This window comes from Artibeus jamaicensis, unplaced genomic scaffold, assembly GCF_021234435.1.
Source record: "Artibeus jamaicensis isolate MK-2021 breed Jamaican fruit bat unplaced genomic scaffold, CSHL_Jam_final contig_525, whole genome shotgun sequence".
Taxonomy (NCBI): Eukaryota; Metazoa; Chordata; class Mammalia; order Chiroptera; family Phyllostomidae; genus Artibeus; species Artibeus jamaicensis.
In genome coordinates this window covers 6245884-6258488 of record NW_026521874.1, presented here as the reverse complement: position 1 = coordinate 6258488, position 12605 = coordinate 6245884, and the positions used below count along the sequence as shown (strand labels likewise).

Sequence of the window (12605 nt, the reverse complement as noted above, 5' to 3'; positions counted from 1 at the left end):
GACCTGCAAGCTTCACTCTGGACTCAGGCCACACATTTTCCCAGCCCCGAGGCTCTGTTCTGTTAAGCAGATGAGAGAACTGGGCTGCGGCGGACGTGCAAGCAGCCACGCTAGTGAGGGACCCAGCTGGGATGTCCAGCCGGGTCTCCGGGCACCCAGTACATCCTGGGTGACTTCTCACACCTCTGCCAAGAGGATAGCCCATGCTAGAGCGGAGAGGGTCTCAAACTAAGGGGCCACTCTTCTTTTCTTTTTTATTTTTTAGAGAGAGGGGAAGGAAGGAAGAAAGAGAGGGAGAGAAACATTGATGTGAGAGAGAAACATCAATCGGTTGCCTCTTGCCTGCGTCCTGACTGCAGACCAAACTTGCAACCCAGGCATGTGCCCTGACTGGGAATTGAACCATCGACCTTTTTCTTTGTGGGACAACACCCAAGTCACTGAGCCACACTGGTCAGGGCTAGGGGGCCACACTTCTGCAGGCTGCAGCTGATTCACTCTGTCCCCTGTAGAGGGACATGGCTCTCCATTTGCCACCGTCCCCACCTCTTCCCATTGCATTTCCAACACCCGACAGACCCCTGCCTGGCCCTGCAGAAATTTGAGTGTGAGACCCTTGAACAGAGGAACTCTCCCCCTCTCCTCTTGTCCCTGAAACGAAAAGGAGTCAGGTGTCAAGGGAGAAGCTGAGGCACAGAAAGGTTAAGTAACTGGCCCCAGGTTGCCCAGCAAATAAGCCACGGGGTCCATTGCCACCGGAACCTACACTCAACCTGGACGCTCTTGTCCTCAGAGACTTACAAACTCATAGTCATGGCGTCTGAGCTGAAAGAACCATCAAGGGCCATATGATGCGCCCTTACTGTGGGCGGGGAGACTGAGGCCCACAGAAGAAAAGGAGACAGTTTCACATCTGGCCTCAAGGCCAAGGAGACATCTGGCCCGTGGGAGCCAGGCTTTCAGAATGAAGCCATTCATTTATTCACTCCACAAACGTCGCCCGCACTACCCAAATCGAGGCCCTGTGAAAGCAGAGATGGAGACGGACAAGGTGCACTCCCGGCCCTCACGGGGCTCACGGTCCACATGCCGGGCAATGGGTGCAGGAAAGCATTACGGGTGCAGCAACAGAAAAAGGCAAATCTGAGCAACGATAAAAGGCCTCATTTTACATTGGCGACAATTTTTTAAAAGCATAAAAGCACCAACAGCCAGGGCTGGTGAGTATGAAGCAAACTATGCATCTCCCATGGTGCGGGTGCAACCAGGAATTGCTATTTTTTTCATCTCCTTTTAGGAACTGAATCTGGCAATATCTATTACAATTTGGTAAATACCCATTCCTTTAACCTAGAAATCTTAATTTGGAGGATTTATTCTAAAAAAAAACACAAAAAAAGGTACCAGAGGGTAAGAGCAGGGGTGTTTATCGGACGACTGCTCGGAACCGCAGACACGAACCGACGAAACACTGGACGCCGAGGGGCCCCTGCAGGGGAAGTGGCCGAGGAAGCACCACAGGCCCTCACTGGGAATTTCTGCCGCATCCCCAAGAACTAGACGGAAACCTATTACCCAGAGCAATGTTCCCAATGCATTCGAAGTGGGAAAAGAAGAAAAAATACATACAGTGTGCGATGACTTTTACTTACAAACAACCAGGGGCAGAAGTGGCTGACATACAGACTGGGACGCTGAGGGGTCACCCCGGGGTGACGGGGGGGGGAGGGGAGGGGCCCGGGTGCTGTGATGAGAATGCTTCGCTGTCTGTGCCCTTCAGCACCGTACCCCTCCCCCCACCCCACCGGGCTACTGAGCCCTGAGATTGAGGAATCAAACTGTAAGTTTTATTTAATTTTTGTCAGTTTAAATGGCCGCAGGTGGCCGGTGGCTATGTGTTGGGCTGGCCGAGAGAGTCTGTCTAGGAGACCTTGTAGGTCCCCACGTGAGACCCACCAGGGGAGGGAAGGGTTAGTAAATCTTCCGCTGGGTAGGGGGTTCCCCACTCAGTGCAGACAGATCCGAGTCACGTGCAGACGAGAGATGATTCCCGAACAGGGGCCATGACTACCCAGGATAAACAGTAGGTCTGTACAGAGGGATGCAACCTTCAAAAAGCCCACACCCAGAAATGAAGAGGAACTTAGCGGTGGGGACACCTGACGGACCCTCCCTGGGCCAGGTGAGCAAGGTCTGCATCAGCAGCGGTAAGGCATGTTGGTGGTTGACGTGGACTGGGCGTGACGTCACATCCGGACAGTGGCATTTCACTCCCGTGGTCTTCTCCTCCCCGACCCCTGTAACCCCGGTGGGCTCCTGAGAAGAAATATAAAACCCACGACCAGTGCCGTTCAAGACCGTCAAGGTCACTGACAACAGGGGAAATCTGAGGCACCGTCACAGCCAGGAGGAGCCCCAGGAGACGTGATGACAAAATAAAACGCAGAAAAAGGACATTTGCTAAAAACTAAAGAAATCTGAATAAAGCGTGGACTTTGGTGAATCGTAATGTATTAACATTGGTTCAACAATGGTGAGCAATGTGCTGTATTTACTAACTTGTTAATAAGAAGGGAACTGGGAAGGAAGGCCAGTCTCGGTGCTACTGACGTTTGGAGCCGGATAATTCTTTGTTGTAAGGGGCTGTCCTGTGTGTGATAGAACGTGGAACAGATGGAGGAGAGGGGGGGGACTCAGTGGGGACCGGGTGAAGGCAGACCTGCCCTGGGGCCCCTCATGGCCGCCCCCCTGGGTGGGGGGACTCTGCAGGGAGCCAGGCTGCAGAATCCCAAAAAGTCTCCAGCCCAGACTTGCTGGAGAGAAAACATGAGTGAGAAACTGGATCTGAAGGGAGGACTCAGGAAAAGGGGACCAAACTGGGTAGAGAAATCATGGATAATAATAATAATAATAATAATAAGGCTACCCTGGCTGGTGTGGCTCAGAGGATTGAGCACCGGCCTGTGAACCAAAGGGTCACTGTTTCAATTCCCAGTCAGGGCACATGCCTGGGTTGCAGGCCAGGTCCCCAGTAGGGGGCGTGAGAGAGGCAACCACCCATTGATGATTCTCTCCCTCTCTTTCTCCCTCTCTTCCCCTCTGTCTATAAATAAATAAATAAAATCTTAAAATAATAACAATAATGCTAAAGATAATTATGAATAGCAGCGCCTCTTCCTTGAGCCCTGAGTTGGCACCGGTCTACCACTATCTCTAAGTCTTGCAATCCCCAGTAGCGACCCAGGTCCCCATTTCTTCAGGCAGAAAATTGAAGCTAAGGGAAGTTAGGTGATGACCCTGAGGTCATGCAGCTGGATGTCAGTTTCAGCCTAGGTGTGATGGACGCAGGAGCTGGAGACCTTAACTAATCAGGAGTCCAGGAATGGCTTCACCAGCCAGAAGGGCAAACAGACGCCAGAGCTGTCTGTTCCTCCCCAGGCTGTGAAAACAACCGTCAGAATCCCCACCTCCCGCAGCCAAGGACACTCTGATCTGGCCATCCCCAGGGGACACCTCCCAGGAGGGGGTGATGTAACAGGGCTATCTCCACTTGCTGTCCAGAAACAGACACGTCTCGGGTGCTACAGTCCCAGGCCTGAACTGACCCCCCCCGAGGCTTGCCCAGTGACGGTGGCCAGCCTTCCCCTAAGACCCTCCAGCAGGTGACTGGTCAGAACGTCCCTGTCTCATGGAGACTCCACCTGGCTTTGCTCCACCACCTCCCCAGGGTGGCCTTGGGCGAGGCCCCTGCCCTGTTAGGGTCTCGGCTTCCTAGCCATGTGATGGAATGCAGAACCGCTCGTGCACATATTTTTTTTATACTTAAAAATGAAGATGTGCCCAGACGGCAAATATTTATTAGTGGATGAGTAAACAAAATATAGTCTGTCCAGACAACGGAATACTCTGCACCCATAAAGGCGGATGCAGCACCAGCATGTTACAATGAGGATGAACCTTGAAAATAGGATGCCAAGTGAGAGAAGCCAGACACCAAATGTCAAACATTGTCTGATTCCAGACAATGTAGAAAGTGTCCAGAAGATGTAGATTCATAGACACAGAAAGGATGTAGGTAGCTGCCTGGGGCTGTGAGGGGGAGGGGTGACCCTTAATGGGTATGGGGTTTCTTTTCAGGGCAATGAAAATATTCTCAAACGGATCCTCTGTAAATGGGTGAGTTGCATGCTAGACAAACTATATCTCAATAAAGCCTTTATTTTGCAAAGGAAATGCCCAGCCCTGACCGGTGTGGCTCAGTGGGTTGGACATTGTCCTGCAAACCAAAAGGCTGCAAGACTGATTCCCAGTCGGGGCGCATGCCCGGGTTGTGGGCCGGGCCCCCGTTGGGGGCGTGCGGGAGGCAACTGATCCATGTTTCTCTCTCACGTGGATGTTTCTCTCCCTCTCTCTCCTTCTCCCTTCCCCTCTCTCTAAAAAAATAAATAAATATTTTGATTTTTTTTTTAAAAAAGGATATGCCCAAATAGGAGGTCAACAACAGCGATATATATTTTGTCTTTTTCCCTCTTTTGGGACCTTTTATGATTGACTTTCTTAATTTGTTTTTTTTCAAATCACAACAGTGACACACCCTTGTTGGGACAAATGGACAAGCTAGAGAGGGCCATGGAAACAAATTCTTTTGTTCACAGCCTTCGCGGCTCTGCCCCTCCAACCACGGGATCACGGCAGTGGAGTGGAGAGAATTCAACAGTGTCCTTCAGTCCCACCTCACCGACTGAGGGCTCGGGTAACCTCCTGTCACACCCCCGCATCTGAGACCCCTACGGTGACCCCTCATGGCCCTCCCGACCCCACCTCAGCCCTGTCCGTCAGAATCCCCGAGTTTGCAGTCCTCCCCTGCCACCTGGGTGACAATTTTACTCTGCCTCTGAGGCTGCTCCTTCACCTGTGACGTGGGACTCACAGCGCCCACTCACCTAATTGAGGACTAGGTAACACCCCCATGGAAAACACCTGGTATGAGAGCAGGCCGCAGCAGACGTGGGCGGCACGAGCGCCAGCTGTATGCACTCAGGGCCACACGGGGAGGCTGTGCCCACACGTGAGCTGTGCGAGGCTCGCACCGAGTCGGCTCTACACCCGGTGTGCCTAGCGCGTGACGTCCCACTGCAGGGAGGGCTTGGGCGAGCCTGTGCAAGGTCAGTGGGGCGGTAAGAGAGGGAGCTTGTCCCACTGAGAGGGATGGCTGTGCAGGCTGCCAGAGTCCTCGCTGCCCTCTGTCTCATCGATATTCTTGTCCCAGCGGACCAGACAAGGGAGCTTTGGTGAGGAGGCCAGGACTGTGTGTGTGCAAGTGTGTGTGTGCCAGCCTGTGCACACACAGGCCCCTGCAAGCAGCCAGGGACAGGCAGGAGGCTCGGCGTGGGGCAGGGAGTGAGTTCGGGTGCGAGACCCTGCAGTTCTGTGATGACAAAAATGACGATGACGACAAAGATACAGTGGCTGCCAACACCTACTGAGCACTGCGCTCTGGGCCCCTTATGTACATACTTGTACATTTTCCTGTCATCTATCCCTAGGACAGCGGCACCATTATTGTCCCCATTTTACAGATGAGCAAAGGGAGGCTCCAGGAGGCAGAGGGACTGCCCAGGGCCCCACAGCTAGTGAAAAGCAGTCAGGAGGTGAGCCTGGTCCCCCTGGTCTTGCCCATGATGCCTTGCGCCCCTTGACGACGAAAGAGTCCGGAAAGGACGGCAGCGGAAGGGGATCGAGAGCAGGTTCCGGCTGCGGCTTTGGGAGTCGGGCTGCAGGGTTCCGGTGCCAGCTCCACCCTCTGACTGTCTGCGCCTCAGCCTCCCTTTCTGGAAGATGGGGATAGATAACGATAGTGCCCATTTCTTCCGGGGTTTGTTTCTTGGGTGCCTACTATGTGCCAAGCACCTGCTAGTGGGTTTAAGGGCATCATCCAACACCATCCTCCTGCAGCCTCCTAGCAGTCCCCGGGCAGTGGGTGTTTTCCTCTTTGCAAATGAGGACGCTGAGGATGGGGAGGGAAGGTGGCAGGAGGGGAGCAGAGAGGGGTGAGGGAGAGACTGCAGGAAGCTGCTGGCCCCCACTTCCTGTCCTGGCAGCCCCAGGCCAGGGGGCGTGTCCTGGTGGGGGTGTGGCTGGCCCTGAGGCCCTATTGGCTGCCCAGCAGTGCCCAGGGAATAAAGCCTGGGACCCGGTAGCCCTGGGACAATTCAGAAGACTGTCTACTTGTCCATCCATCTAGACCATCTCCAACCTGTCCCTCGCTCTCTTGGTCCAGCCAGACACCCAGCTCCCTGGTCTGCTCCCTCCCTTCCCTCAGCAATGACTTCCAGAGAGCCCCTGCACATGAAGACCCCCATCCGTGACAGCGTGGCCCTGTCCAAAGTGGCCGGCACCAGCGTCTATCTCAAGATGGACAGTGCCCAGCCCTCGGGCTCCTTCAAGATCCGGGGCATCGGACACCTCTGCCAGAAGGTACAGGAGAGCCCCCGGCGAGGGTGGCGGGTCCTCTTCCTCGATGGGACAGGGCCAGTGCCCTATGAAACCCGGGCATTCCAGGCTAGGCCCTGCTGACTCCCCACAGTGGCTGAGCACCCACCATTAACGCTTCCACTGGATAAGGGGTGCCCGCCATGAGGGTCCCCTGCGGGCTGACCCCAGAGCTATCTGCTGCCAGCTTCTCTGTTGCCCTTCCCTGGACCAGGCTCTTTGGGGAGGAAAGACGGCATTTGACAGGTGAGGGCAGTACAAGGTCCAGGTGAAGGAAGGAGAGTTCAGCTGGAATCACCGGGAGGTATCACAGATGGGAGGGAAGTGCCCAGGAACGGCCTGACTCCTCCCCCCTCGTCTCCACAGTGGGCTGAGCAAGGCTGTGAACATTTCGTCTGTTTCTCAGGTAAGTGGACTGCCTGTCTCTGCCTGTCCTCAGCTGTGTGTCCCGGGGCCAGGAGCCCCACCTCTCTGGGCCCCAGTTTCCCTAGCCATGAGCTGTGGCAAACATTTGCAGAAGGCCCAATTTGGAATTCCAGGTGGAAGCCTGAGGTCACCCTGGGGGGGTCAGAGGCCAGAGGTCAGGCTCCCAGGCCCTCCTGCACTAATAGACTCTCTACCCCCTTCTCCTGGCAGCGGGCAATGCGGGCATGGCAGCCGCCTATGCCGCCAGGAAGCTGGGCATCCCTGCAACCATTGTGGTGCCCAACACCACTCCTGCCCTCACCATTGAGCGGCTCAAGGGTGAGGGGGCCACGGTCAAGGTGGCAGGTGAGGTGAGTGCCAGCCCGGGGGCAGGGAGGGCGTCTGGCGGCCGAGGAGCGTCTCCAGGCCCCTCACCCTCTCCTACCTCCCCTGTGGCCTTGCAGATGTTGGACGAGGCCTTCGAGCTGGCCAAGGCCCTGGTGAACAACAACCCAGGCTGGGTCTTCATCCCTCCCTTTGACAACCCCCTCATCTGGTACGTGGAGCCCAGGGTCGCCTGGTGTGGGCGGCATCCACCTCCTCCACTGCTGGGTGGGCACCTGTCCCCAGGCACCCCGTCACGTTATACACACAGCAGTGGCACACGTGTGCATGCACACGCCGTCACATAGAAGTACATGCACCCCTGCTCCAACGCCCGTTCTCCACGGCGGTGAGCGAACATGTGTGCTCAGGGACGCAGGTGTCTGCCATTGCACGCTCCCAGAAGCAGATCCCAGGAGCGGATCCCAAGATGAGGGTTTCAGGAAAAGCGGCTTGCTTGGGACGTGATTCCTTAGAGGGGTGGGGAGGGGAGATGAGGAAGGAAAGAAGCCACTAACCGGGCCTTCGTGGGCAGTCTGACTGCTGTGGGCAGCTGAAGCTTCATTTTGTTGGGGCCCCTGGGAGCCAGTATGGAGCACAGACCAGGGCTACCCACCAGCAGGGGTGTATAGGCACCAACACCCCTAATGTTTAACTCCCACGGACACTGGGTGAGGGCTGTTCTCAGGGGCCAGAGAAAGCCTTCAGTTAGGGATGAGACGCTGGCCACTGGAAATCAGACTAGAGTTGAAGAGGAGGGGACAAGTGGAAGGGTCCCTGCCTGGTGTCTCCAGGGAGCCCAGCCCTGACCTCCCCGCTCCACCACCCTGCAGGGAAGGCCACACGTCCATCGTGAAGGAGCTAAAGGAGACGCTGGCTGCAAAGCCGGGGGCCATCGCACTGTCCGTGGGTGGCGGTGGCCTGCTGTGCGGAGTGGTCCAGGGGCTGCAGGAGGTGGGCTGGGGGGACGTGCCCGTCATCGCCCTGGAGACCATGGGGGCCCACAGCTTCCACACTGCAGCTTCTGCCGGCAAGCTCATCTCTCTGCCCCAGGTCACCAGGTGAGCGGCCGGGGGGGGGCCTCCATGTGGGGTTCGGCAAGCCATGGGGACTCCCCATCGGTGCTGGCTGCCAGGCAGATCCTGATATCCCATTTTACAGGTGAGGGAACTGAGGCTTGGTTCACTTGCCCAGAACCACAGAGCCAGTGAGTGGTCCTACAGGGGGCGGGGCCCAAGTCTGTGTGACTCCCCACCATGAACGGCACTTCCTCATACAAAAAGTCTAATGCTGGTCATTTATTGAGCTTCTCTGAAGCAGGGTTTTGCACTCTTTATTAATTTGCCAACCATTTACTGAGCCCTGATATGGGGTAGCCACTGGCTGATCCTGGGGACAGAGGTGGATGAACACAGCTCCTGCTGCCAAGTTTATATCCTAGCCCCAAATCTTTGACCCGCAGGGTTTAATTAGAATTAGTTTTAGCTGTTTTATATAGGAATCCAAAAAAAGCAGCAACTTAAAATTGAATTTTATTTCCTGTTATTAAAAAAAAATCTAGAGGTACACAATCCAGGGGCAGCTCCATGAAGCCAGGGGCCCAGGCTCCCTGAGTTTGTTCTCCATCATTCTTATTATGCAGTCTCAGGGCCCAAAACAGCTGCATAAATGCCAGCTATCACACCCACATTCCATCTGGCAGGGAGGAGGAAGCAGGGCCAAAGCTATGCCCCCTTCCTTTAAAGAAAGACACAATACTTCCACTTACCACTCATTGGCCAGAACTTAGTCACATGGCCACACCTGCTGCAAGCCCCTGGGACTTCATGGCTGCACAGGGAACACTCATCCCCATGCCCACGACCCCAGTTCCTCCTCCCCTCCCGCTCACACCCAAATTTCTCTTTCTCTCCCTCCCCACCCTGGTCTCCATCCCCACCCCCTCTCCTACCTGCTTCCCCCATTCCCATTTCCCACACGCCACCCCAGTGTTGCCAAGGCCCTGTGTGTGAAGACGGTGGCGGCTCAGGCCCTGAAGCTGTTTCAGGAACACCCCATCTTCTCGGAAGTCATCTCGGACCAGGAGGCTGTGGCCGCCATTGAGAAGTTTGTGGGTATGTACAAGTCCTTGCAAGGTCCTACCTGCTGGTTCAAGAACTGAGGGGCTGTCCTGGCCACTTGGTACGCCCAAGGCTCCCACGGCTGCAAGTTTAAGTGCTGCCTCCCATCCATTCCTGGGAGATACCTTCCCATTGAAGATACAAGGCAGCAGTAAAAATAGACAGGGCAGAGGCACCAATGAAGATGTAAGCCTGATAACCATGGCAACAGATAACAATAACTATTTAAAAATATTGGTTCTGAGCTTCCTGGCAGCCAGGGTGAATAAGGAAAGTCTAGGCCTCAGTGATGGATTCAGAAGTGGGTCTGTAACTAGGCTGGACATTTTCTGGGTTCAGCCTAGGACAAAGATGGCACACAACATCCGCACACTGTAGCGTGTAGGCCACCACGTAATTCTCCTGCGTCAGCGTCAGTTTGGCCAATCAACCTCGCCACTCTTGCTCAGGTGTTCCCTCAGAATCCTTCTCAATACACTGCTCAGGCCACTGCAATTGCTAAATTCATCAGTGTCAGCACTGATGACGGAACCTGCCCTGGCTCAGGGCTTGGGAGGTCAATCCAGGACAAGGATGGGAGGAGCGGAGTCTGGCTGAAGCCCATGGGCTGACGGCAGATGGGCTTTTAGACCCCTCGCTGTGCCTGCGAATCGGGCCCCACCCTCACCACCTCCCCCTCCGGCAGATGATGAGAAGATCCTGGTGGAGCCCGCCTGTGGGGCAGCCCTGGCTGCCATCTACAGCCACGTGGTTCAGAAGCTGCAAGGGGAGGGGAAGCTCCGCAGTCCCCTGTCCTCCCTCGTGGTCATTGTCTGTGGGGGCAGCAACATCAGCCTGGCCCAGCTGCAGGCCCTCAAGACACAGCTGGGCATGAAGAACAAGCTGCCCAAGTGAGGGTGCTCCCCTGCGCGCCTCCCTCAGTCCCCTGGGAGCCCCCAGAGGTGCTGGAGTTTCACCCAGTGCCACGCTGTACGTACTGTTTGTGTGTCCGGCTGGGAGCCTGCAGCCGGGCCGCTCAGTGCCTCCTTGCACCCATGAGGCCGCTGTGTGGAGGGGCCAACACTCCAAGGTGGAGGCGGGGAGCAGTCACCGGGGCTGCAAACTGAGCCCCTGCCATTGGCGTGACTGCTCTGTGATCGTCCCCAGCCACCCCTGCCAGGGCGACGACCGCCCACACGTAACATATATCAGGTTCATAGAGCGAGCTGGGTGGGAGGGACCAAGATCACAGAACGATGCTGCCCCTCGGAGCGAGGTGTCCCCACCCCAGGCTTTCAACCTGAGAAGATGGACAGGGCCACCGTCCAGGGCTGAGGACCCTTCTTGTCTGAAGCCCACCCTTACTCATTTTTCTAATGTGTAAACATTTTCATTGAAAAAGAGAAATATATATATATTTATGAAGCAAAGATCCCTCAAGTTTTTCCAACATCACTGTCTTCCTGCCTCCCCTCACCCATGGAGCCTGCTCCGACCCCCTCTCAGCAGTGAGCACCCCCAACCTCCACCCCCAAGCCCAGGAACCCTGGGACCCCACGTAGAACTCAAGACCCTGCCCCCACCGAGCTTGTGTGTCAGGAGATAGGAAGTGGGTGAGGGAAGTGGCACTGAATGGGCTCAGGGACAAGGCCTGCCTCCCAGGAAGGCAGACTTTTTCACAGAACCACTGGGAGCCAAGTAGTGAGCCCCCCATCCCTGGGGGTGTGTAAACCGACACTAGACAATCATCCCAGGAACAGGGAAGGAGTGGGTGTGAAGTCAGTGTCAGGCAAACCCTCTAGAAACGTGAAACCCGCTCTTCCAAGGTGTTCCGAAGGCAGCATGTAAACCAGAGGAGCCTCGAGGTCTGGGAAAGGACCCTCTCACCACCACCCACAGCAGCCACCGGGCATCTTATTGGATCCCAAGTTCAAAGTGAAGTTTGAGACCACTTTGACCTCTCAGGGCACCACAAGATGAGCCAGGCTTGCAGACTCCCTTACTCCAACAAAGAGCAGACACTGTGAGATTTTAGGTGGGGGAATGGAACACCACCCCAAGCCACAGGGCCACCAGCTGCCTACTGATTTCCACATGCACTGTAAACTCCCAGGGGACAGGGGACATCAAGGAAAGGCTGGCGGAGACAGCAAATCATCAGCCCCTTGGTTCCACAACTGTTTCCCCGGGAGAGCGAAACTCAAACGGCACCCAGTTCAGGAAAACCTGCTCAGAGCAGGATTGCTTCCAGCCCCGACGGTCCCACCTGGATTGGGCACGAACCCCCCATGAGACAAGGCAGACACCTCTGCCCACTAGCAGAGGGGCCAAGGCACGGGGGGCTGGGGCCGACGGGCAGGCTGGACCCTTGTCCGTCAGGCAGTGCAGAAGCCCCGGGGGCCGGCCGCTGCTCTTCTGCAGCTGAGGGTTGTGGGAAAGTGCTGGGGCACAGGCCCTGACAGCAGCTGCCTTCCCGGCGGCCCCCGCCCTGCCTTGGCTGGGTCAGCCAGGCTGGGCAACCCTCTGCACACACCCGTACTCTTCAGAATCACCCTGGCCACCTGACTGTCCCCACCTCCCAGGAAGCAGAGGGCCCCGAATCATCCTGGGGAACGGACCAGAGCCGCCACTTCTACAGAATGGCCCTGGGGGAGTCCCACCCCGCCCCACCTCGAGGCTCCAGCCTTGCTCTGCTCCCTCCAGACCACCCATCAACACAGACACGTATCTGGCTGCAAACTTCCTAAGAGCAGCGATGTGTCACGGACCTCTGGTCATGAGGTGTCCAGAGGCCTCACCACGGTGCCCAGTCCACACTAAGTGTCCAGTAACACCCACTAGCACACGAAGGCTGAATGTGCGAGGCCCTACGTAGCTGCGTCACGGCCACCACTGCGGTGCATCCTTACTGCGCCGCACTCCCCGGCCAGGGACCTGTCACTCACACTGTCATCCCATTTTACAGGTGAGGTGGCCAAGGCGGAGGGAGGCTGGCCTCCTCTGCCGGTAGGAGACAGCGAGAGGACGCACACCAGGTCTCTGAGCACGGGCTCTGTGCCGTCTCCCCTAGGCGCACGCGTCAGGCGAGCCTTGTCCCCAAGGCAGGTTTTCAGGTATGAATAGACAGGCAGGACTCCGTTTTGCATTGATCTGTACCCCACAGTAGGACTTGGGAAGGTCTTGAGGTGAACAGGGTCCCGGGACAGCACCCAGAACACAGCAGGA

At 56.3% G+C, this 12605-nt stretch overlaps 1 protein-coding gene across 1 annotated transcript; it reads left to right on the top strand.

Annotated features, from left to right (window-relative positions):
- The first annotated feature begins 6223 nt into the window (after nt 1–6223).
- Nucleotides 6224–12493, top strand: SDS (serine dehydratase). Its single transcript, XM_037156261.2, has 7 exons — nt 6224–6477; nt 6859–6898; nt 7129–7268; nt 7362–7453; nt 8115–8342; nt 9271–9395; nt 10087–12493. The coding sequence occupies exons 1-7, from the start codon at nt 6325–6327 to the stop codon at nt 10293–10295; spliced, it is 987 nt and encodes a 328-aa protein (XP_037012156.1). The 5' UTR covers nt 6224–6324; the 3' UTR covers nt 10296–12493.
- Nucleotides 12494–12605: the final 112 nt, after the last annotated feature.